This window comes from Hakea prostrata, chromosome 1 (genome assembly GCF_041222555.1).
Source record: "Hakea prostrata isolate BN-2017 chromosome 1, UWA_Hpros_2, whole genome shotgun sequence".
Taxonomy (NCBI): domain Eukaryota; kingdom Viridiplantae; phylum Streptophyta; class Magnoliopsida; order Proteales; family Proteaceae; genus Hakea; species Hakea prostrata.
The window spans coordinates 29,316,877-29,341,363 of NC_142600.1; the positions used below are offsets into that span (position 1 = coordinate 29,316,877).

Consider the following 24,487-nt stretch of genomic DNA (forward strand, 5'->3'; position numbering starts at 1 on the left):
GCTGCCTAAACCAACTACAAAACCAGAACTTCCCCCATCTCAAATTCTTCTTGGAAAACCCTAAAATTCATCCAGCCAAAACCAACCATTAGAATTAAGTCCAATTCTAATCAATTACTCCCCCTACTCTACTAACAAAACCATTCAAGTTTGTTGCATCCTGACCAGCTGACACATTAGAGTCTCTCGCTCTTTACTTTCCAGATTCCCAATTCCCAAAAACTTAACCTAAATCCGCTCCCCCCAACACATAAAAAAAAAGGGGGGGGGGGGCTCTTCATTGAAGATTTTAAATATTAGCTTTCTAGCTGATCTCCCAACAGTCTAGGACTATATCACTTTTCCTTCATAGAGACTCGGATTCTCAATAGATTCTTTATAGGTGTTTAGTAATTAGGAAATGCCTTCAAATTCAAAGAGAATGCAGCTTAGAGTAAAATTTCAACTTTTGTGTATTGAAACCAGAAATCCCTCGGTGCTTTTCCCTTGTAGAAATATTACTGGTCATGGCATATTCTGTTCTCCAAGAGTATGTGCAATTCAGTTCTCATGAGTATGTGCAAGAACTGTTAAATTCATAGTCTCTACTTTTTTAAATGACAACTGATAACGGGAAAGGAGGATGATGACATTTGGAGGAATGAACAGACCAACTCATAGTCAATGACTGATGAGTTGCTAAATCAGTCTTTCCAACACAAATTACCACTATTAGAAAATGCCAAATAACACAGAGATGCATTGGTACTTATTGGAGACAGATTTGGCAGATTCTAGTTAGCCAAGGACCATAAACTAACCTTTGCATCAGAAAGTGCAGGGCTAATAATTTCATCTTGAACACTCAACGTTGTAGGCAACAAAGCAGAATTCTCCCCTTTTAAGATGTAGGAAGCAACAATATTGAAATTTGATAATTGGAGAGTAGATTCCGTAAGTTTCAGAACACGTGATTTTGCGTTATCAACCTGCACATACATCTGAATTAACATTGCTCATTTTTCCCAAATGACCTTGAAGTTACAATGTAAGAGAAATTGCTCTAAGGAATCCAAAGAAAACACTTTTACAACTGTCCACTTAACTTCAAAATAACATACCAGTAATAAGATCTGTCTTTTCCAAGAAAGGCTCTCCCTTTCCAGCTTCATTGCATAAACTTCAACTCCATTAATGATTTTATCAACTGAGAGTATATCCTGATTGGCAGACGCAGAGCATTGTCTGACAAGTTCATCACAAGTAGACAGTAGCCGGTCTGCAATACTTATTGGTGTTTCAAGCTTAAGCTTCATTCTTTCCATCCCGTTACTCGTTGAACTATCTAAAAAACTAAACAAGTACTTTTCAAGCTCAAAGAAACTATTGGTTCTCTGATCAGAATCCTTTTCAACAATTGAAGAACCAGAGAGTTTTATTTCAAGTGCAGACCGAGCAGATACAGGAAATAACGTCACATGTTTTGTATTCAACAGCTCCTGAGCATTATCCTCAATGAATTCAATGGCTTCCTCAAACTGGCACCCAATTGTAGAGAAGGATGAGCAAGATGTAGCAATTTTAAGGGAAGAAACACATCAAAGAAAGAAATCCATTAAAAACAAAATCCTTTCAGGCCATGGTCCCACTGGTGACAATATGCATTGTTAAACCTCACTAGGTTTAAAAAGAAATAGGGATCAGACCTTTGAAGTCCCACTGGTGACACCATGACAATATGCATTGTTTTAGTTTCTGAAAGTGCACATATTGGGAGGGAGCGAGGGAGCGAGGGAGAGAGAGAGAGAAGTACCCCATAACCCCTACCTCACTGTTACTCTGATAGATATCAGATTTATTCAATACGAAAACAACTCTTTTTTTCCACTGCTGAATATAACGAAGAAAAGCAACCTGAAAGGTGCAAGGCATGATGATTAAATTAGTATCTTGAAGAGAAAACAGGGAAGAAAGATATTTCATACTTTACACACAACATCATAACATGTCTCTGACTTAAAAACCCCATTAAAAGAGCATACACAGAAAGAAACTAGAAGGCTACAGAGCACAGAGGAGAAGAATCAAAAAGAACAAAGGGTAAGAGAGTTGATGGAAAACCTTATTCAGGTCCAATGTGGGCCCACTCAGATTCTACACCCACTCAAATAATCAAGTGGATTGCACATCGGTGATTAACAGATGGCACACTAACAAAGTCAAGAGGAAGAAAAAACTGAGTTACGGTAACACTAAAGTAGTATATAAGGGGCAACCTTGGAATAAAGACTAGGACAGGTCTTCTATGGACTGGAGGAGTATTCTACGGTATTAAAAAGGGGATCTCTTTGAAAAACACCCATGGTAGGCTTTTGTTTTTTTATCTTTTATTTTCTACCTTAAAACCAGCTAAAAGCTATCATCAAACAGAGGAACCCAGGAAAGATTTCGGGTGAAAGATCTCAATCATACAGTCCATCTGACCTGAAATTTCAAGATATGATTCGGTGATCAAGATCCCCTTAAATGCACCAAACGATCACACAAACCAGCAAGGCAATGGCTTTGAGGTTTAAAATCTGAACCTGCGCCAAGTTAGATCCAGTTTTATTTCAGAGCAACTCCCAGCAACAGGTTTTGGAGAAGAGGATTCAATGGTTCAGATTGCTTAGGTTTAAGGTGCTCTCGCCCAGAGTACTAAGAGAGAAAAGCAGGCTATTAGAGAGACAATCTAAAAGAGGGGCTATTAGGTACCTCTAGAACAGGGTATCAACAGGCATAGGAAAACATGCAAAGATAAGAAGACAGATTTCAAAAGAAGGATATGCATCACAGATAAGAGGACGAGTGGAACCGCGGGGGGGGGGGGAAGAGAAAGTGCACACTCAAGAGACAACAAACTGAAATTTCAATTCACTCTCCCAACCTGCCCCATAAGTTGGTTACAACTTACAAGCATATGTAAACAATAAAACATAAAAGACCTACAATGAGGCAACCATACTAGAATTGCTAACTAAAACAACTCCTAAGCTCAACACTCTTCCTATGTACTCAATCCAAAATAGAGCCCAAATAATATTTTATAAATAAATAGAAGTTCTTAAATATCCTACTGAACCAACCAACCATGGTTGGACTCAGTCACTTTGAAATTGACCACATGGGATTAATAACTACCCAAGGAAACTCTACTGCATCTAGAGGGGGAGAGAGACAGAATTGAAGGGCCTATGGTGTGCCACTGTGTGCTGCTGAAAAAATACTTTAGGATAGCAGGGAAACAGCTAGGAGAAGAGGAGAAATCGGGGTAGCTTTGTCCACCAAAAAGACGTTGCTGGTTCATCTCATGGAGGACCGAAAATGATATAATCTCCAGGATCAGAAGCAAGAGAGCAAGCAACTTTTCTTTGGACCCCCCCCCCCACCACGTTCCTGACGGAGGAAAAACAAGGGAAAACAAAAAGAAGTCTTAATAAAGGGCATCCAAGTACAATGAACAGTGCTAGAACAGAGACCAAACACAACTTGGTATATCAAGTAAAAAATAATCAAAATACACACGCAATAAGAAAAATATGAATTACAGCAACCATGAAATAATACAAACTAGTATGCATAAAGCAATTATTTAGATAAAAAATCTGATAAACAAGAATGAGACTAATTTGTCACATGTCATCCTTAATTACAGTCGACAATGAGCATTCCAGTCACCAGGCCATGAAAAGCCCTACAGTGTTGTTAACAAACTCATTTACCTTGTACCCACAATGGAGAGGGATGATGTTAGGGCCCTAGGATGAGGCCATGTGGAGGAGAGAGAGAGAGTTAGGGTTAGTTAAGGGGTGATAAATAGAGGGATAATAGAGTGGAGGGGATCGAATGTTTTATGAGAGTTCTTGGGCAGCCGTAGGCTGAGGAACACCTTTGGGTGTGGGGGTGACTGGCACCATTAAAACCAGCTCTATCTTGTTAATTTCTTGCATTTTAGTATTGATTTTCTAAGGTATTAGAAGGATCTTATCAACTGGTATCAAAGCTGTGTCGATCCCAGGGTGGTGAGATGACCTTGTCGATGTTTTCCGATGATGGAAGTGCACGGAAATGGTTGATAGAGGTACTGTTCTTCTGCTGGGCAAATCACATTGGGTACGAGCAACAACTGAGTGTGGCTCTCCAACATTTGGATGGAGAAGCCTTAGAGTGGGTTTACCAAAAGAATTGGCCAGTGTTCGATTGGACACACTTTAAAGCAGCTCTGCAGCAAGATTTTGGTGAAGGGAAGACTTTAAGATTCGAGCACAGTTGCGAACACCCATCAGATAGAAGTCGATGCTAAGGGACACTATGATGAATCCAAAGTTTATGCTGAGAATTGCACAGAGATGAAGCCTAGCAACACAAGAATGAGACATCCGATGGTGGCTAAGAATTTTCCTCGCCGAGCATGGAGAAGAGAGAAGCAGAGAGGGAGAGGTTCAGGTATCGATACCTACCGGATTAAAGTAGCAGCAGCGATAAATCATCCCGCTAGATCAAATGTGAAAAGAAGAGGAATCAAGGGAAGATGAGAGAACACGGCGGAAGACCTCAGGCGACAACGGGTTTATTTGCAGACAATGGGGAAGAAGACACTGGAATATGAGGGTTTTCGAGGTTCATTTGGTTCGCCCTAAATTGGTTTGTGGGTTTGGTCCACACCCTATGGACCAAAGAGTGTATTATTTGGGGCAAATACAGGTACGCTTAGTCTCAAAGATAGGCCCAAACAAACAAAATTTAAAGATTGGGCCGCTTGGTTCCCAAAGAAACCTCCTTGGGCCCATTCCCTTCTCATGAACCAAAGTCCAAACCAACGCCCAACCCATTTCTCTTAACCTGTAGACACCACCCATTTAAAAGACCCACTTCGGGCCCAAAATAATTCTTTTGAATGGGTTAAGAAATATGGGTTAATGAAATGAGATGGTCTTAACCCATTACAGTTTCATAACCCAAAACCCAATCCTTTTAATCAAACCAATGATCAACCCATTTCTCTTCACCCATGGTTTTAAGTATTTGGACCCCACCCCTTTTAACCATCAAATATGGGCCTGGCCCATTTTGTTTACCCAAAACCCAAGCCTCAGCATTACCTTGAACCCAAACATTTCAGATGGACCAAAACCCAACCAGGAGACCAATTTGACCCATAGTCTCACCAAACCAGCAGCTCGACCAAACCAACAAAAGGGAAAACCATCGTCTTCAAACTTACCTGCTATTGACGATGGAGGTGGAGGTGGAGGAAGAAAGGCGACTGCAATGGAGGTTGAGCTGGGCGTCGATCTAGTTGATGGCAACAAAAGCAATCCGCCCGACTGGAAGACCCCTGCATCTGATGCTATTTTACCCAAGCTTCCGCCAACAAGGATTGTGAACTCGACGCTTGGTGAAATCATCTACCCTACTCTTGCTCATGGGTTACCTACTTCACATCCTGCACTTAGGAATCTGTTGAACGATGAAGCACAGACGTTTTTTTTTTCATTGCTTCCGTTCGTTCACGGTAGGCAAAGTTGCAGCGGTGAAATCAGCACACCCACTTCTCTTTATTTTCAATCGAACACCCCAAGTTGACGATATGTGCTTCTTGCTGAGTGTACGGGACTCTTGTGCAACTTTGGAACTTGGGAGTGAATTGTATCTCTACTTTTTTGGTTGCACAGTATGCAGGGAAATGCATGGAATGCCCTGCAGTTGATCGCTTCCTCTGCACATCTAGAGAAAATGGCGGCTATCCATTGAAAGCCATTCATCCCTATATTGATGCACAACTCATTACAGCAGGTGTTGTGATCTGTAAGGGGCTTGTTGTTCATGGTTTTCGGCTGAGCCCAGCTCCTCTGGCTATTCATGGCGTGTTCGATGAAGCTTCAAAGCTTTTTCTCTGTATAGACAGTTTTGAATTATTTGGATTTGGGATCTGTGGGCTGCCAAGGAGGGCACGTCAATTACTACGATTATGCGGCAAGCATACGACGATTGAACTTTAAAAAATTCCATCACCTTGAGGACAAGGTGATTTTCGAGGGGCCGGTAGTGTTAGGGCCCTAGGATGAGGCCATGTGGAGGAGAGAGAGGGAATTAGGGTTAGTTAAGGGGTGATAAATAGAGGGATAATAGAGTGGAGGGGGATCGAATGTTTTATGAGAGTTCTTGGGCAGCCGTAGGCTAAGGAACACCTTTGGGTGTGGAGGTGACTGGCACCATTAAAACCAGCTCTATCTCGTTAATTTCTTGCATTTTAGTATTGATTTTCTAAGGTATTAGAAGGATCTTATCAGATGAGTACTTCAAGATCACATACGAAAGTACTGTTTTATTGTATTTGAGAAAAACTCTATTCCATGGTTGTAGAGAACCTTGCTAGCATGAATGCTGCTTTGGCAAGTGCATCTGATCAAATGACTCTTACCTCACTTTCAGTAAATGGTCGATCAGCAGAAATGACAAAAAGAATCAAATCAGCACGTGGCACAAACTCTTCAGTAAGGCGTTGTTGCCTTTGGAGAATCACATTAGTTCCCGGTGTATCAACAAGGTTCATCTGCGTCACCAAGAGACTAAAAGGTTAACATCATCAAGCAAAGTCATCAGCATATGAAAACATTATCTAATAAAAATAAATGAAAATTTAAAAGAAAAAAGGCAAACATTAATATAGAATCTATGATAGTTAAATGGTGAATATGGAACCTCACAAGAATCCAGTACAAATCAAAAAATGAAGAAATTTATTCCCCATGTACTGTAGGGCACAAAACAAAAGCACATAAAAGAAATAGGGCGAACCCGGTGCCAAAGGCTTCCGCACAACCAGAGTTTGTGGGGCAAAACAAAAGCACATTGAAAGTAAAAAAATTAAAAAACAAAAGAAATAAATAATGGAAATACACTTAGACATTAAAACGGATTGGCTCATACATAAAGCTGCAGTAGCCAAGTAGTCATCCAAGAATTTGCACAGATCAACAAATAAAACAAACATTTCACAATCATAATATTTGGAATGCACAAGTGGCTTACTTCTTTAAGTATTGGAGCGGGCAGGGAGCATACAGACAGTCCATCTGGCTGCCTTTCACAACGTTCTGGCCCATGAGAATCCAACTCAGAATAACGTAACAAAGTGATCTCATTAGTTGTAGGAACAACTCCTTCTTTTAGGTACCTCCTTCCAAGGAGCGCATTGATAAAAGTAGATTTACCAGAGTTAAATTCACCCTAAAATACCAAGAAGATTACATTAGGAAAGCAGAAAAGTGGCAACACGAAGAAAATTTTCCGGGCCATAGAGGACAGTAGAGTCACAGAATGACAGTCAAGTATTTCCAACCTCTTAATGCACATTATGAGTTTGAAGCATGACAAACAGTTACTATTGGATACAGTCAAAGCATACCAAAGGGGAAATAGGGACCTCGTGAAGTGAATCCACCAGATTTTTAAATCAAAGTATACAATGCATGAAGTTCAGCAAATTCCACAATTTTTTTTGTGTGTGAATGGGGAGGGAAATGGCATTCAATGCAAGATGTAATTTACGGTCATGCCATGATCTAGAATGTCATAGGATGTTTGTATCTCAACTTATACTCCATAAATGGTGAATGGATATTGAGCAAGGAGACATTATTAAAAAAGATGCATAGTTGAGAAGGGCAAAGCTCAAATAGGTTGTTTATGTTGTTTAAACACCACGACTTGCCATCCTATCTTGTTTATGTAGAAGAGGTGAAATGCTTCCTGCAGGGACATGCATGAACATGGACATTACTTCCCATGTTGGATGGGAGTAGGTAGCGTTGTCTACCAATTATGCCCCCTAATGGCCGAAGGATGTGAAGTGTCAAACATGCTCTTACATGACTGTGCACTAGCAATACCCCATAATGACCATGCTCCTTTTTGCTCAAGGTATTTATCATTACTAAAGGGTAAGGAGAATCTTTAGAACAGCTAATTTTAGACACTAGATTTTGCCTTCCTAAAGGCTCTGTTCAAACATTGTCGCTTGGTAAAGCCTAACCTCAGTTCAACTCAAGAAGTATTGTTCACCCTTCTTGAACAATAGCAGTCCTGAAAATAGTAAAAAGTGGGAAGGCTGCAAAGGTGCTATTGTTGCCAGCAAATTGTACATTCACCAGTGAAAAAGAAAACCGTTGTTCACTGGTGAGTTGCAGTTTCACCAGTAATTTGGATCTTCACCAGCAAAACCACCTATTTTGTGCCAACAAAAACCTTAATTCATCAGCAAAAACTTTCTTACTTTAAATAGCCAATCCAAAAATATAGAGAGAGGAAGATGTAAACCAGGAAAAAAAGAACAGAATTTTCAAGAAAGGAAACTCTGAAGAAGAAATTCCAAGAATTCCCCTTTAGGGCCAGGACAACCTAACTAAGAGCATCTATGACGAAGTCCCATGGTGTATGCTCTTCGCCAATTGTTTTGGTGGATGAGACTGCAACAGGCTTAATCCTAATTGAGAGTTGTAGAAAGCTACAAAGATCAACCCTGGAAACAAGAGGCTTTAGGATTTGTGTAACGAAGATGAAATATATGATGTGCAACTTTAGTCACACTATAATGGACACTAACATGGAACAAATTAAAGAAAGAGAGATATCAAAAGTGAGTAATTCAGATATCTAGGGTCTCATAAATAAAGAAGAAGAAATAGAGGATGATGTTTCCCTAAGAATTAAAGTGAGCTAGATGAGGAGAAACGTTGCCAGAGTATTGTATGATTAGCAGTGATGTATGGCAAAGTGAACAGTTAAAATTTTTCATATTGATAAGCAATGTGCTGCAAAGATGAAGATGTTAAGATGGACATGTGGAATTCTAGAAAAAGTGAAGTAAAGAATGAACCTTTTAGAGCGGTATTGGGAGTTAGGAGTTGCCCAAAGACAAGCTCAAAGAGAGTCAAGGTGGTATGGTCATGTACAATAGATGATCAAGGATGTCTCTAGTAAGGAGTGATAAGCGTTGAATGGTCTGAGAACTTATAAATTTGTCAAATACACAGTCAGACTTAGTTTATATTAGTAAAAGAGTACAAGTAGAATAGAAATTCCTGATGTGTGATATTACACAATGATATCCTAAAGACAATTCTACCCTTTATACTCAGGATTACAACACTCCCACTCAAGTTGTTCATGATAGACAAGTGGGTGCATAGATATCTAAAATGCCCAACTTGCTAATAGTATCACCAAAAAAATTCGTGCTTAGACTTCTAGTGAACACATCAGCCTTCTGATTTTCTGAGGAAACAAAAGAAATGCAGATAAGACCAAACTCAATGTCCTCCTTAATGAAGTGTTATTTGATCTCCACATGCTAAACAGGGTTGTGAGCTATGCTAATTTGCTAAGTTGCTATCCTAATACAATTGTATAGGAAACTTATACCTGCACATCGATCCTAGAGTAGCCCCTTGAAGCATGACACCTCACATATGCAATAGGTTATTGCTCTAAACTCGGCTTCATTGGTAGACCTAGCTACAACAGGCTACTTTTTACTTCCCAAGTCACCGACTTTCCTCCCACATAAGCACAACACTCGAAATTATACCTCCTATCATCTGGACACCTTGCCCAATCTGCATTAGCATAGGCTCCAATATTAAGATGTCCAAGAGAAGAAACCAGAATTCCCTTTCTATGGGCTGCCTTTAGGTACCTTAAGATTCTGCAAACAACATCTAGACGATAAGAAAATGGATCATGCGTATGCTAACTTACTAGGCAGACTGCAAAGGGCAAAGCCTATATCCGGTCTAGTGTAGGACAATAAATGAGTCTTCCTACTAGCCATATACCTAGTCGTGTCCACTGGTCTACCATCCTTGGCCTTTAGATGTGAGTTGGGCATAGTAGATGTGATGTAAGTTATTTCCAGGGATTCCTCAGGGCCTAGGGCTACTTTCCCAAACCCTACGACTCCTAATTCAGACCAGGGTATTTTGGTGATTTTACCAATTTTCGGGGGTCTTAGGTTTGGGTCCCAATGAGTCATATTTGTTGTTTGGACCCTAGATCTATTCTTGTTTCCCCATTTGGATTAAAACTTTGTTAGTTATTGCAGAGTCCTTGCCTAAGTGTGATTGCCAATTGTGTTGGGATCCCCTAATTTGAATCTAGTTTTTATTAGGACCCCACTACTCTTAGAATCCTAATTGGATATCTCTAGAGTAAGTTATGATAGAGTTCTTGTTCATGTTGGAGGTTGTTGGTTGTTAGTCAAGTTAGAGTCCTAATTAGAACAAGTAACTCAATTTGAAGTCAATTAGGTTCCCTAAATAGAGTCCTATTTTGTTTCTTATTTTGATGCTATAAATGAAGCCTCCTTACTATGTAATTGACAAGTTGAATTGAATAAAATTATCTGAATTTGGAGACAAGCAAAGTCGTGGCTTCCTTGGAGGCCCACGGCGGATTTGAGTGCTCATCTTCTTCAAAGTTCAGCCTTCTTCTTCAATTCGAGCAGCAATTCAACCATAATGGCAGCCTTTCTTCTCCAAGTACAGCCCCTTCCCTCCCCATTCCAGCCCTTTCCTCCTTCACTAACCTACCTGCAAGCCCCTCCACCCTTCTTCTTCTTGCGGCAGCAGCAGCAGCTCCCCTCCCCTAGAACTCCTAGATCCTCACTCTCATTCCCCTCCCTTCTTCTCCCTATAGGATCACACCCTTCCCCTCCCCTATTCCTACTCTTAGTTCTATCAACAGCCTTTCATCCATTAAGTTCTAAAACTTCTGCAATTCATCTTCAATCTCTGTAAATCATAAATCCTATCTCCCACACTCGATCCAAACCCCAGCCCAATCCAAGAATCCTAAACCCTATAGGACTCTTCAAACCCATCCTAAACCAACTAGAACTGACCCAAACCTACAAAACATAAGCTGAAATTACAAGAGACCAACATCAGCCCCTATTCTAAGCCAACTGAAACCCTTAGACATCAATTTCCCACCCCTAACTCCTAATTTCAGTTCTGGAATTAAAGTACCGCAGCAACTGAAACTATAAACCCTCCTATTCAGCTTTAAATCCCTTAAAATCTAAACCTAGCCTAATCACCAGATCTGAAACTAAATTACAGCAAGGTTACAAGCTTCAAGACCTAAGTTCCCTTGTTTCTGAGCCTAGCTGAACCCTTCTAGGGTATTGTGTTGTTACCTTTAACCCTAATTCCTCCAAAAAAAACTCCTATTAGACTGTTGGTTCCCTGAGAGAACATACATCTAGGGCAACTCATTACAAGGTAAACCCCTAGAATTTTGGTTTACATCAAGATGTATTGGCCTGCTTGTGTCCTAACATACCTATATCTCTCAATAAATCCAAGATATATTTTCTCTAAGAGAGAGAGATGACAGTAGAAAAATATGTCAACTTAAAACCCAAAAAATATCTCAGCTTTCCCATGTCCTTGATCTAAAAATTTGCTCCTAGGATAGCTTTTACAGCTGAAATCAAGAAGAACACCCACGTAGAGTATTATAGTACTAGGAGAGAGTAAGATCCTTTTGCTATAACTGATGGATCTTTCTCCTAATCTCAAAACACTGAGCATCGTTATCAACCTTGGAGTATGTTCCCTTGGCAACTTTCCATAAGAGCAGCATTGGCAAGAAGAAAAAAACTCTCAGCAATAGCAGGTTCAATGGAGTTGAGCAGAAAACAAACCATAAGACATTCATCAGCTTCCCATTTGTCTTGATCTGGACAAGAAGTTGTAGGCTTTACTACGGTACCACGAAGATGATCAGTAAGATCGCGAGAACCTACCATAAGTGCTACAGATTGAGACCATCTCAGATAATTTTTGACAAAGTTCATCTGGAAAGAGGGAAAATCATGCTCACGGATAACTAGAGCTGCCTCCACCTCAGACAAACCAGTAGATGTGGTAGACATATTGCTGATTTGGAAACAAGGAGTCAAACAAATAGTGATTTTATATGAACTAGATAGAGAAATGTATCACCATTTGAAGGAATGTTTGAGCACCAAAGTGTCCACGTAGAGTTAATACAAAATGTTCTCATCCACTGGTTAATTTCAAATTTCACAAGCAACTCCTACAACATATTTGGAGAAGAAAAAGAATAAGTAAAGCTATACACGTCTGTACCGAAAGTGTAATACTCAATATAGACGAGAAGGATCTTATCCACCAAGCGGGGGAAAAAAAGAGGGGCAAATACAGGATAGACCATTGATGATCACTTGCTTTAAAAGACGTGAAATGGATGACTAACATTTAAGAAAGAATTAGTCATAAACAACATCTTTGAAATTCAGAGCTAATACCAATATATATCCGTGGAACCAGGGTTTGATGAAGGTCACACAATTACCACTATAACCAGCAAAAACGGCTCATCAAGCTGAGAAGCTGCATCAGTGAGCAGTTTCACCTCTTCCATCTGTCACACAATAACAACATTTTCATATTCACATACATTAAAGGAATTAAAAGAAATGACATCTGTAAGGGTAACTTCAACTACCAATAACATTAAAAGATCACCAGTGGTGCTGCTTTGCGGATAGCAGCAGTTGCTTCTCGCAAAATCCTTCTCTCTCTATCTATGAAGGTTTTCTCCATATCCTTCAACTCAGTAAAGCCATTATATACTTTCTTCCCAGGAAATATCTCATCAGTGTACCATTTTTCATGTTTCATGGAGCTCTGAATATCCTGCTGTGCTCTTCCCTCCATTACACCCTCAGTATCAAATAATTTGCTGAAGGTATCACCACTAAACCTCATATCTTCCAATGAAATAACTAAACCACTAGCACCCAAGTGGAGTAGTTTTGATGCTTCTGTCAGAAGTGTGCCCTGTCCTAATAAAGAAATTGTGGTAAAAACTGGTACTTTGACATTCTTAAGTATGGAGTTTAGATGTATTTCAATATCGTTCGTCTCATCAGCATTATATAGGAGACAATCAGCACCTTCAGAACTAGATGCACTCAAAGCTGCAGTAACCGTATGCACAATTCTTGCCACTAAAGGGAGAAAGATAGACTCTGACTTAGATTGCACCATCATATTCCTTGCAACAATGGGAGGTAGACCTGCAGAAGAACATATGTGCAATCTAAAGATAACAATGCAAGAGAATTCTGCGCCATCAAATATGTGAGCAATATAATGTGAACCACACAAATTCAGACTTGAAATTACAACTTTCGGACAGGAAAGGATATATTGTACCTATGCGTATGTTGTCCTTCTAAAGTGCACATTCACTTAATTAATGCTGTAGTCTTTCAACCAGTATGATACAGTGGCAGTCCAAATTTAATAGAGATACTAATCCTAATTCAGATTGTGTAGACTGCTCTCTTATACAAATAAATAATAATAATTAATGTGCAGTCACTGGTAGGAATTATCCAATATTCAGGTATTTGAACATTTCACCTACACAACAATTGCCAAATGCAAAGAATTGTACTATCTAGTACCAATATATGGAAACAAGACCAATATTATTACAAGCATAAACATCTCTATAAGTAAAATAAGAAAAATCAGCTTGCATGGAAAGCCTGGAAGAGAATGGTTCCACTTCCGTGGGCCCATTGGCCAGCTTGCATGGAGGAGAAACTACAAGATTTTAGCCAGGCTGCTCCATGGACTACTATTAAATCCCTATGGGGTCCATGGGCAGCTAGCTGGAGATGGATTAAATAGCCTTATAAGTCCTATAATTTTGGGAAGTTCTTTTTTTTTTTTTTTTTTTTGGGGGGGGGGGGGGAGTATTTTGCATTGGATCTTATTAGCTGAAACTTACTTTCTCCTTTATAGGTCTATACTTAATATTAGTAGTTTCCTTATTCTTAGGATTCTATACATTATTATTTTGATAAGGATTATGTTGCTCCGTAATTAGATTACTAAGAATAAGAGTATGTGGCTAAGCAAAAAAAAGATAGAGATTGAAAAAAAAATTATTGTTGAAGCGTGAGACACAGGGATAGTCCAGTGAGGGACCGTGGGTAACAGGATGAGATGCTAAGAGAGACGACTTCATCCATTTCTTATGTTCTTCATTCATATGTAAACAAAAAGGAATAATAAAATTAAATTATTCGACTCTGTTCTTCCCACTGTATTCATCTTCCTACACTGTATTCATCTTCCTACAATCAATCCTTCAACAGCTTTTCCCTATTTTGAGGTCAAGTTTGCATTGAAGTATCCCCTCTCTCATGTTTCCCAGGGGTCCAAGGTGCTTTTTCACACACACTGATAATGAAAAAATAACGTCAAACCGGGTTCGACCATGGTCGGGTCAAGGATCCTAGTAGGACCGGGTTCAACCATGGTCGGATCAAGGATCCCAGTCGAGATCGATTCAAGGATCGAGCCAGTAAATACCGCAAGCATGAAGGAACCTGAATGGTTATAGAAGGAGACGTGTTCCTTTTAAATTCAGGATGGACGAACGTGTCCCAGAAGGTAACTATCACTAACTCCGAAAGAAGGGTAAAAAACCCTACAATCGGACGGCCACCAAGAAGAAGCACGAACAATTCCAACGGTCAAGGAAAGGAGGTAAATCCTATATAAACTAAAGTCTTACACCTAACAGAGGTATCTGAATCGTTTTCCTCCATTATTGTCATTCAATTAAGTTCTGCAACTAGCCAAAGTTCTATGGTGATCCATTATTGATTTAACCTTTGGAGGTGGCTCCCCGACCACGCTGTCGGGCCACGTCTAACCCTGTTTTGCAAGCAAGCTTCAAGGAATCCGAGGGCTGAACAATTTTTGGACGCATCACACACGCACACATATTAAGCAGACCCAGGCTGGGCCAAGTGGAGTTTGGGATACAGCACCGGTCTGGGTGTCATATACTACATCTTTTTAATGTTGTTTGTTTTGGCTCAAAATTCATACATGAAATGATACACCTACTACTCTACTAGTGTGATGCAACATATTACATGAAAAGACATGCCCAGAAATATATGCAGAGACAAAAATCAATGTACTGATATGTTGTTGTACAGAATATCAGATTGTTCAAACATGCATATGTGAGAGTGATTCTGTTCCCTGTTAGTTACCTGTTCCTAAATTGCTTCTGTTAACTGCAAGTGCTACTGTTTCTCTTATTCACTCTTCAAGTGCTTCTTTGCAGTTGTCGTTCTTCACTTTCCAAATCTCATATTCATATTTCAAGTAGTAAACTGTTCTAACTTACGGATTTCCTATTTAATCACATTCAGGAGTGGAACTGATGTACACTAATTGGGGGGGCCTTAAAACCACCCTGTGCACTAGATACCGTACATCAAGTCATCAACTACTTCATTCTTGTGCATCTTCCATCAATTCAACTGCATTACTAAAAGGTCCCATCATAGAATCCTGCTAGTGCTCGAGCCAGTGGGGTTTTACCGACACCTTTCAATATAGTTTGCGGACAATTCACAGGATCTCCTACCTCTAACACTAGTCCAAATAAAAAGGAAAAGAAAATTCCCTTCCTATTTTAACTGCAAAAGGTATACATTGAACCACCCGTTAACTTTTCATCTCCCTTTTCTTATTGGTTTTCTTCCCTCCTCCGCCTCTGCTATTCTTTCAGATTATAAAATGGTAATCATTGCAATTTCTAATTCGCGTCATGCCTTCCAGTCTCGCAAAATTGAAACTTCAACAACCGTAAAATAAAAATAAAATAAAATAAAAAGTAGAGAGAGAAAGTACCTTGGTCAGAGAGCAGAACGCCACTAGCACCAACAGCAGATGCAATATCAACGCGCTCTGCAATAAGAAGATAAGCTCTGTCCCTAATGACCGACTTCAAAAGGCAAGCTGCCTCATACAAACGGCCACCACTTGGTGAAGAACCATCAAGCACAACAATTCCAACCCATTTACTGACTGCAACATCAACAACATCCAAAACTCCTTCCCCATCCAATACCTCGTCAGATTTCAACCGAAGAACCAGAGAAGGAAGTCTAATCTCCGGTCTCTTAAAACCGCCTGGGAACGGTGGTGTTATTGGCTTCGGTGGCTGATAAATCGAGTCGAATGAGTTCATCTCAACCGCATTGATGTGGAATCTTTTTCGATGATTCCCAAACTTGAATATATATCCTCCACCATGACAACGGAAGCTCGAAGTGCTGGTCTCCCTCAAAAAAGGAAATTTCGGGAGATGGACGCAGCTCGCCAGTATTGAAACCATGGAAGGAGAGTACCGAAAGGCAAAAAAAGGCTACAAGAACCTGCGAATCAGAAAACTTGAAGGGGATTCGAGGAATGAGCACGCAGCACGCAGGTGACTGAGAAAAAACGAACCCGACACGGGAGAACCTTATCTTTAACCGTCGGCTGCTATAGCAGCGTTTCGCGGAAAGACAGCTTTTTGCCATGGCGGCAGTGGGCCTAGCTCAACTCGGGCTGGGCTTAAAACATTAAAACAAAAGGCCCAAAACCCGCATGTTTAGATTAGATGAGATCCCAGGGGTTAATTAAATCAAAATAAATAAATAAAACTATTACACATTTTTCTCTCATGATATTTCAAAATGACTAAGGAAAGTTTGAGGGGATTGAAAAGGAGGCAGGTGAGCTACTAAACACAAGAAGAAAAAGAATAGAACCAGAAATGGAGAGGGAGCTCATGCATGAGGAAGAGCTGTTGGAGATAGGGAGATGGAGCATTGTGGAAGCATTTTCCTAGTTCTTTATTTGATTTTATATTCCTATTTCTTTATATTATAGCTAAACTCTTTTAATGGCTACATTTATCTCTCTGTATTTGAACTTTAATATGAGCTAATTTCTTATTTTATTGGGATGATAAGAGTACTCAAATTTGTGATTTGAGATGTGATTATTTAGTTTGTTGTAGCTCTATTGTAGCACATTTTATTATTAATGTATTCAGCATGCATGCTTTTGAGTAATTTCATTTATCGATTGACCATCCTTGAGTGAATGTTGTGGTTTCAGTTAATTGGAGCTAGATCAATGTTAAATAGCATGAGTTAGCTAGATCTTTATGTGGGTTTAGCTAATTAGTGGGTAGGGTAGGAATATTCACCTGTCTCATGTAACCACTATTAGAACTTAGGCGTAATTTGCATCCTCAATTCAATTCCCCATAGGAATATGATGGTTTTGAATTAGGATGTTAATGCATATATAGATTGGAAAATACCTGTGTGCAATTTTGTTCCAGGTTCTTTAATATGTCAGATGTAGCATTCACAACCCAAATTCAAGGGAGGGGGAATTGATTCACAATATTCAAACCACTTATTTTAGTTCTTTCTATTGCGTGCTCTCCATTTATGATCTCTAGTTTAATTCACCTATCCTTCATTTATTTAGTTCATTAGTCACAAGGTAATTTTGTCAATCTTGTTTAAATTAGTCTTCCTTTTATATTCATATTTAATGATAAAATTCTCCGAGGGATCGATACTCTACTTACTATTTACTATTTGATTGCGACACGTGTACTTGCGTAGCATTTTTTTAAACACAAGCAAACAAGTTTTTTGCGCCGTTTTCGGGGAATTTTATCATTGATAATTGGTGTAGAAGTAATTTTTAGTTTATTTACAGCATTTTCTTTACTTCGATATTACTTTTCTTTTATTTCCAGGTGCTTTAACCCTTGTATGAATACACTACGTGATCAAGAGTTGGTACCCTTTGATTCAGAAATCGAAAGGACATTTCAAACTAGAAGAAGGGAGCAATGAGGTTTAGCAGCTGTTCAAGCAATGGCTGAAATAGAGAAAAATGGGGTTATCAATAATGAGAATAACATGGCAACTGAGGTTGATGACAGAAATTGGGCAATTAGAGAGCATGCTATACCAATGTTGCATGAGCTAAATTGTAGCATTGTAAGGCAAGAAATCCATGTGCCACATTTCCAAATGCTTCAAATTGTGGGATAGTTTAGTGGGATGCCAATAGAAGATCCTCATCTCGATCTTATATTTTTGTATGGAGGTAAGTGATTCTTTCAAGATACCTGGAGCAACTGAAGAAGCCTTGAGACTAAAACTATTCCCTTACTTATTGTGGGATAAGGCAAGATCATAGTTGAACTCTTTACCTCCACCATCTGTAGCCATATGGAATGATTTAGTAGATAAGTTTTTGATGAAGTACTTCCCTCCTCCAACAAAGAATGCCAAGCTCAAGAATGATATTATTGGTTTTCAACAATTGGATGGTGAATCATTGCATGAGGAGTAAGAAAGATTTAAGGAGCTCTTGCATAAATGTCCTCACCATGGAATTTCTCATTGGATTCAAATGGAGACTTTGTATAATGGTTTAAATGGACAAACTCGGTCCATAGTGGATGTGTCAGCAAATGGGGCTATATTGGCAAAGTCTTACAATGAAGCTTATGAGATTTTGAAAAAAAAATGACCAACAACAACAACCAATGGTCAGCTGAGAGAGCAGTTGTAAATAAGAGAGTAGCAAAGATTTGTGAGTTGGATGCAATGATAGCCTTAACTGAATAAGTGTTCTCCTTAACTAATGTGTTAAAATCAATAAACTTTGCAGCACATGTACAAACACAAAAAAATACAGCAGTCACTTGTACATATTGTGGTGGGGGAGCATTTATCTAATAGCTGTCCATCCAACCTAGAATCTACTTACTATGTTGGTAATTTCAACAAAGTCAATAACCCATATTCCAACACCTATAATCTTAGTTGGAGGCAGCACCCTAATTTTTCTTGGAATGCTCAAGAACAAAATGTCGGTCCATCTTCCATCCCAATTGGACCTCATCCCCTTCCAAGTGCTTAGCAAGTGAAGACTCAGCCTATGAAACCCTCTTCATCAATAGAGATTCTATTAAAGGAGTATATGGAAAAGAATGATGCAATTATTCAGAGTCAAACATCTTCATTGAGGAATTTGGAGAATCAAGTAGGACAGCTAGCTAGTGCTTTAAGTTATTGACCTCAAAGATCATTGCCAAGTGACACAGAAAATCCTAGGCGTGAAGGCAAGGAGCATTGTAAAGCTATTGCATTAAGGAAGGAAAAAACTCTAAAGCAACCTCACTCAAAGTCCAGTCAACAAGAAGAAACCTATTTAAATCCAAGAAGAAAGGGAGAAAGAAGATACGATTATTGTTCAAAAGGAACAAACTGATTCTGCAAAACAGAGTGCTGAATAGAATGCTACAGCATCACTGCAGCAATGCTTTCCAGAAAAACAGAGTATTAACCCACCAGCTTTTCCTCAAAGATTTAATAAGCAGCAGCAAGACCATCAATTTAAGAAGTTTTTGGATGTTTTGAAATAGCTGCATATCAATATACCATTGGTAGAAGCACTTGACCACAAATGGAAAATTATGTGAAATTCATGAAAGCCATCCTTTCAAAGAAAAAGAGATTTGAAGAGTTTGAAACAATGACAATGATACAAGAGAGTAGTGCATTTTTGTTGAACAAACTCCATCCAAAATTAAAAGATCCTGGAAGTTTCACCATCCCTTGTGTTATTGGAGATAATTATATTAGGAGAGCCTTTTGTGATCTTGGAGGGAGCATTAACCTTATGCCAATGTTAATTTTCAAGAAGCTTGGTGTTGGAGAAGCAATGCCAACTACAATAACACTACAGCTGGCTGATAGATCTTTAACTCATCCTGAAGGAAAAATTAAAGATGTGTTGGTAAGAGTAGATAAATTCATCTTCCCTGTTGACTTCATTGTTCTTGATTTTGAAGCAGATAGAGATGTGCCCGTCATTCTTGGAAGACCTTTCTTGGCAATAAAGAGAACATTGATTGATGTATATAAAGGAGAATTGACTATGAGGGTAAATGGAAAGCAAGTCACTTTCAATGTTCTCAAGGCAATAAAATCTCTAGATGAGATAGAGCAATGCTCAAATGTAGATGTCATTTAAGAGCTAGTTCTAGAAGAGTTTGAAAAAGAGTGCATTAAAGATCCACTAAAGTGTTCATTGGCATCAGAAATTGAACAAGTAGATGATGAAGCAAGTAGATACATGGCTTGGTTAGAGGCAAGACCAGCTGAGGCATTTAGAGGGAGTCAATTTGAGCCTCTTGGATTATCTGAATGTGAAACTAAATCCCCAAAACCATCAATTGAAAAGTTACTTGTGTTAGAATTGAAACCTCTTCTAGAACATCTTCGGTATGCCTATTTGGGTGAAGCCAAGACACTCTCTGTTATCATTTCAGCAGTGCTAACAGAGGAGCAAGAGGATATGCTACTTAAAGTGCTAAAGAAATATAGCAAAGCATTAGGATGGACTATATCAAATATCAAGGGAATTAGCCCATCAATATGCTTGCATACAATTTTGTTGGAGGAATGCTGTAACAATTATGTGGAGCAGCAAAGGAGGCTAAATCCAATCATGAAGGAAGTGGTAAAAAATGAAATCATTAAATGGCTAGATGTTGTTGTAGTATATCCAATTTTAGATAGCAAGTGGTGAGCCTAGTGCAATGTGTCCCTAAGAAAAGAAGAATGACAGTTGTGGAGAATGACAACAAGGAGATGATACCTACAAGGATAGTGAGTGGTTGGAGACTATGTATGAACTATAGAAAGCTTAACAAAGCTACAAGAAAAGATCATTTCCACTTCCTTTCATTGATCAGATGTTTGCTAAATTGGCTGGAAAAGAGTATTATTGCTTCTTAGATAGATACTTAGGTTATAATCAAATAGCTATTACTCCTGAAGATCAACATACGACCACTTTTACTTGCCCTTATGACATATTTGCCTTCAGAAGAATGTCGTTTGGTCAATGTAATGCCTCCGCCACTTTCCAATAATATATGATGGATATTTTCACTAATATGGTGGAAAAATTTGTCAAGGTGTTTATGGATGATTTTTCATTTTTTGGGGAAACAAATGCTGAACACTTCACTAACTTGGCAAAAGTTTTAAAGAGATGTGAGGCAACCAACTTAGTCTTCAACCTGAAAAAATGTCATTTTATGGTTGAAGCAGGAATTGTTCTTGGGCATAAGGTTTCAAAAAATGGTCTAAAAGTTGATAAAGCCAAGGTTGCTATAATCGAAAAATTGCCACCGCCATCAAATGTGAAAGGGATCAGAAGTTTTCTTGGCCATGATGGATTTTATAGAAGGTTCATAAAAGACTTTTCTCAAATAGCTAAACCATTGTGTAGTTTACTTGAAAAAGAAGAGTCAGTTCAACTTTGATGAAGCATGTATGACAATAGTTCTAGAGTTGAAGAAGAGGCTAATCTCCACACCAATCATTGTGGCACTGGATTGGTCCATACCTTTTGAGGTCATGTGTGATGCAAGTGATTGGGCTATAGAAGCAATTTTGGAACAGCGCAAGAGTAAGGTATTCCATTCAATCTACTATGCTAGTTAGACCTTATCGAGAGCCCAATTGAATTATACTGTCACCGAAAAAGAACTCTTGGCAATTGTGTTTGCTTTTGACAAGTTTAGGGCTTATCTAATGGGAGAAAATGTTATTGTGTTCACAGGTCATTCAGTTATAAAATATTTGGTACAAAAGAAGGATGCTAAACCGATGTTGATTTTAAATGGATCATATTGCTTCAAGAGTTCAATTTGGAGATAAAAGATAGAAAAGATAGAAAGGGGATTGAGAATCAAGTAGCTAGCCATCTATCTTGTTTAGAAAATCCAAATCAAGAAATTGAATTTGAAATTAAAGAAGTTTTCCCTGACGAACAACTCTTTGTTGCCTCCCTTTCACAAACACCTTGGTATGCTGATTTTGTTAATTATTTGGCCAGTAAACTTCTACCTCCTAGAATGAATACTCAACAAAAGAGAGAAAAAAATTCTTACGTGAGGTTAAAATGTGCTTCTAGGGTGAACCATTCTTATTCAAGCAATATACAGATCATATTTTTAGGCGTTGTATCCCTGAGGTGGAAATAGAGGATGTGTTGAGGCAATGTCATGACTCCCCATATGGTGGTGATGCGTCCAAAATCTGCTCAGCCCATAGATCTCCGGAGAATGACTTGCAAAACAAAGCGTCAGATGTGGCTCGACCGCGGGAGTCGGGAGTCCACCTCCGAAGGCTAAGTCAATTGATGAACTTAATCACAAACGGCTCTGCTAGAACACAGAGCTAAGGAATGAATAACTGGAATACGATTTAAATAGTAAGCATCTGAGTGTTCACATTCAAGTGTGTGTATCTAGATCATTCCTCCCTTGTGGGGAGGCGATGTTTATATAGAATGTACCTTCGAATCACCTTCGTTGGATGTATATGAGCCTTCTTCGGATAGCCGTTGGATCTCAACAGATAGATCCGTTGAGTGATAGACTTCTACTAGTTTGGATTAGTAGAGGACTCCTAGGATAATCCGATCCTTTATCTGATGATTATAAAGTGATAGCCACCCAATTCTGACTGTCGTGATTAGGTTAATTAACCTTCTCCATAAGTATTGGATTAGGGTGTGCCTGTAGCTGAGTTAGTTTTCTTCCTCAGCAAGCTACCTCTTGAACCCGGCTCGTTCGGAAACGAGTCGATTCCCTTCGCCTCGACCGGAGTCGAAGGTCGAACCATGAATGAACCAAGTTCCATCATATTTTCTCCATATCAGGTGGACATTACCAAGGTGATAAGAGTGCTGCAAAGGTTTTGCAATCAGGGTTTTATTGGTTAAGTATGTTCAAAGATGCCCATCAATTTATTCAAAGATGTGATAGATGCCAAAGAGTGGGAAACATCTTCAAAAGGAATGAAATGCCTTTAACCAATATCTTGGAAGTAAAGTTGTTTGATGTTTGGGGAATTGATTTCATGAGGCCTTTTATTCCTTCATATGGCCATCTATACATTCTAGTAGAGTGGACTATGTGTCCAAGTGGGTGGAGGCTATTGGTTGTCCAACTAATGGTGCCAAAATGGTTATTCAATTCTTGAAGAAGAACAGATTCCTCAAATTTGATACACCAAGAGCTATTATCAGTGATGAGGGTTCACATTTTTGTAACAGGTATCTTGGAGCTTTATTGGCTAAGTATGGAGTTTGTCACAAGGTTGCCTCAAGCTATCATCTCCAAACAAATGGACAAGCTGAGGTTTCTAATAGGCAGATCAAGTTGATTTTGGAGAAAACAGTTTGCCCTATAAGGAAGGATTGGTCTACAAGATTGGATGACTCACTTTGGGCTTACCAAACTACTTGCAAAATCCCCATTGGAATGTCACCATATCAACTGGTGTTTAGAAAGGCTTGCCATCTACCCTTGGAACTAGAGTATAAGGTATATTGGGCAATCAAGAAACTCAATCTTGAATCCACTCTAGTTGGCGAAAAGAGAATGTTACAGCTAAATCAACTTGATGAATTCAGACTTCAAGCGTATGAGAACGCCAAGCTCTATAAGGAGAAAGTTAAGAAATAGTATGATCGAAATATCTTGAATAGGGAATTTGAACCAGGCCAACAAGTTTTATTGTTCAACTCAAGGCTTAAACTATTCCCAGGGAAGCTGAAATCTTGATGGTCATGCCCATTTAACGTAGATATTGTTTTTCCACATGGAGCAATGCGCCAAAAATTTGTTGTGAAAAATAACAACGCAAGTGTACGTTGTCGTAACAAGTAATATAATGATAAAAGATCATTCCTCGAGGACTATAGATTAAGTACCAAATTAATTATACCAATTTCATTCGAACAAATAATAAGGAAGAGAATTATTATAGATTATAATGCAAATTGAAATTGAAATTTAGATTTATTAATAGCTAAAAACTTAGGGGTCAAATTTCACCATAACTAAGCATTTCCACCCTTTTATCCCTTTTTATAATTTGACAAATATTTTTCTGATTGATAGTCGAGATTCCCTTCACTATCTACTAGTCTTCTTGAGTACCAATAAAAATTCTCTCAATTGCTAACCCACTATATTTCTATGTGGGTTAAAACAACTAAGAAATCATTAAATTCTATGGATTCCCATGTAAGAACTACACAAACCATGTAAGTATATCTCTATCCTACATGTAATTCATGGCTTTTACTCACTAAACACATAAATCCCCTCTCAGTTCATTATGATGAACAAATCAATTGATTAGTGGCCAATTAATCAAAAGAAGTAAAAACTCAATCAAAGGAAATAATATTCAAAATTATATTGATGAGTTCAAGTGTGAGAATTCAAAGATAGGCTACATTTGATCCCTAGAAAAATTAAATTAGTTCATACTATAAATAAAAAAACATTACAGAAGAGTTCGTGAACATTGAAAGAAGATGAAGAAAAACTTATTCCCAAACTTCAGATCTCCAAAGCCAACCAACGTCTCCTGGTTCGACCTCTCCGCTCCTCCAAATCTCCAAGAAGGTTTTTTATGCTCTTCTAAAGCTCCAAAAAACGTTCT

At 38.8% G+C, this 24,487-nt stretch overlaps 2 protein-coding genes and 1 non-coding gene across 4 annotated transcripts in view; 1 reads left to right on the forward strand and 2 right to left on the reverse strand.

Annotated features, from left to right (window-relative positions):
* Positions 1 to 16,400, reverse strand: part of LOC149028663 (putative transmembrane GTPase FZO-like, chloroplastic) — a 29,033-nt gene extending 12,633 nt beyond the window's left edge. For both annotated transcript variants that reach the window (XR_016170402.1, XM_089138609.1), the window contains exons 1-8: positions 15,780 to 16,400; positions 12,576 to 13,129; positions 12,403 to 12,471; positions 7,054 to 7,251; positions 6,443 to 6,574; positions 1,807 to 1,893; positions 1,101 to 1,517; positions 801 to 968 (exon numbers count right to left, since the gene is read on the reverse strand). Coding sequence is in view for 1 of the 2 variants with exons in the window: in XM_089138609.1 (XP_088994735.1) it covers positions 801 to 968; positions 1,101 to 1,517; positions 1,807 to 1,893; positions 6,443 to 6,574; positions 7,054 to 7,251; positions 12,403 to 12,471; positions 12,576 to 13,129; positions 15,780 to 16,266 (2,112 nt within the window). In the remaining variant the exon portion in view is untranslated. The remainder of the gene's footprint in view (positions 1 to 800; positions 969 to 1,100; positions 1,518 to 1,806; positions 1,894 to 6,442; positions 6,575 to 7,053; positions 7,252 to 12,402; positions 12,472 to 12,575; positions 13,130 to 15,779) is intronic.
* A 1,836-nt stretch (positions 16,401 to 18,236) lies between these two features.
* Positions 18,237 to 18,343, reverse strand: LOC149028664 (small nucleolar RNA R71). The gene has a single exon (XR_016171291.1). It is a non-coding gene; the product is annotated as a small nucleolar RNA R71 (small nucleolar RNA).
* Positions 18,344 to 19,487: 1,144 nt separating this feature from the next.
* Positions 19,488 to 19,988, forward strand: LOC149028665 (uncharacterized). The gene has a single exon (XM_089157376.1). It carries the CDS (start codon positions 19,488 to 19,490, stop codon positions 19,986 to 19,988), a length of 501 nt encoding a protein of 166 aa, XP_089013502.1.
* Positions 19,989 to 24,487: the final 4,499 nt, after the last annotated feature.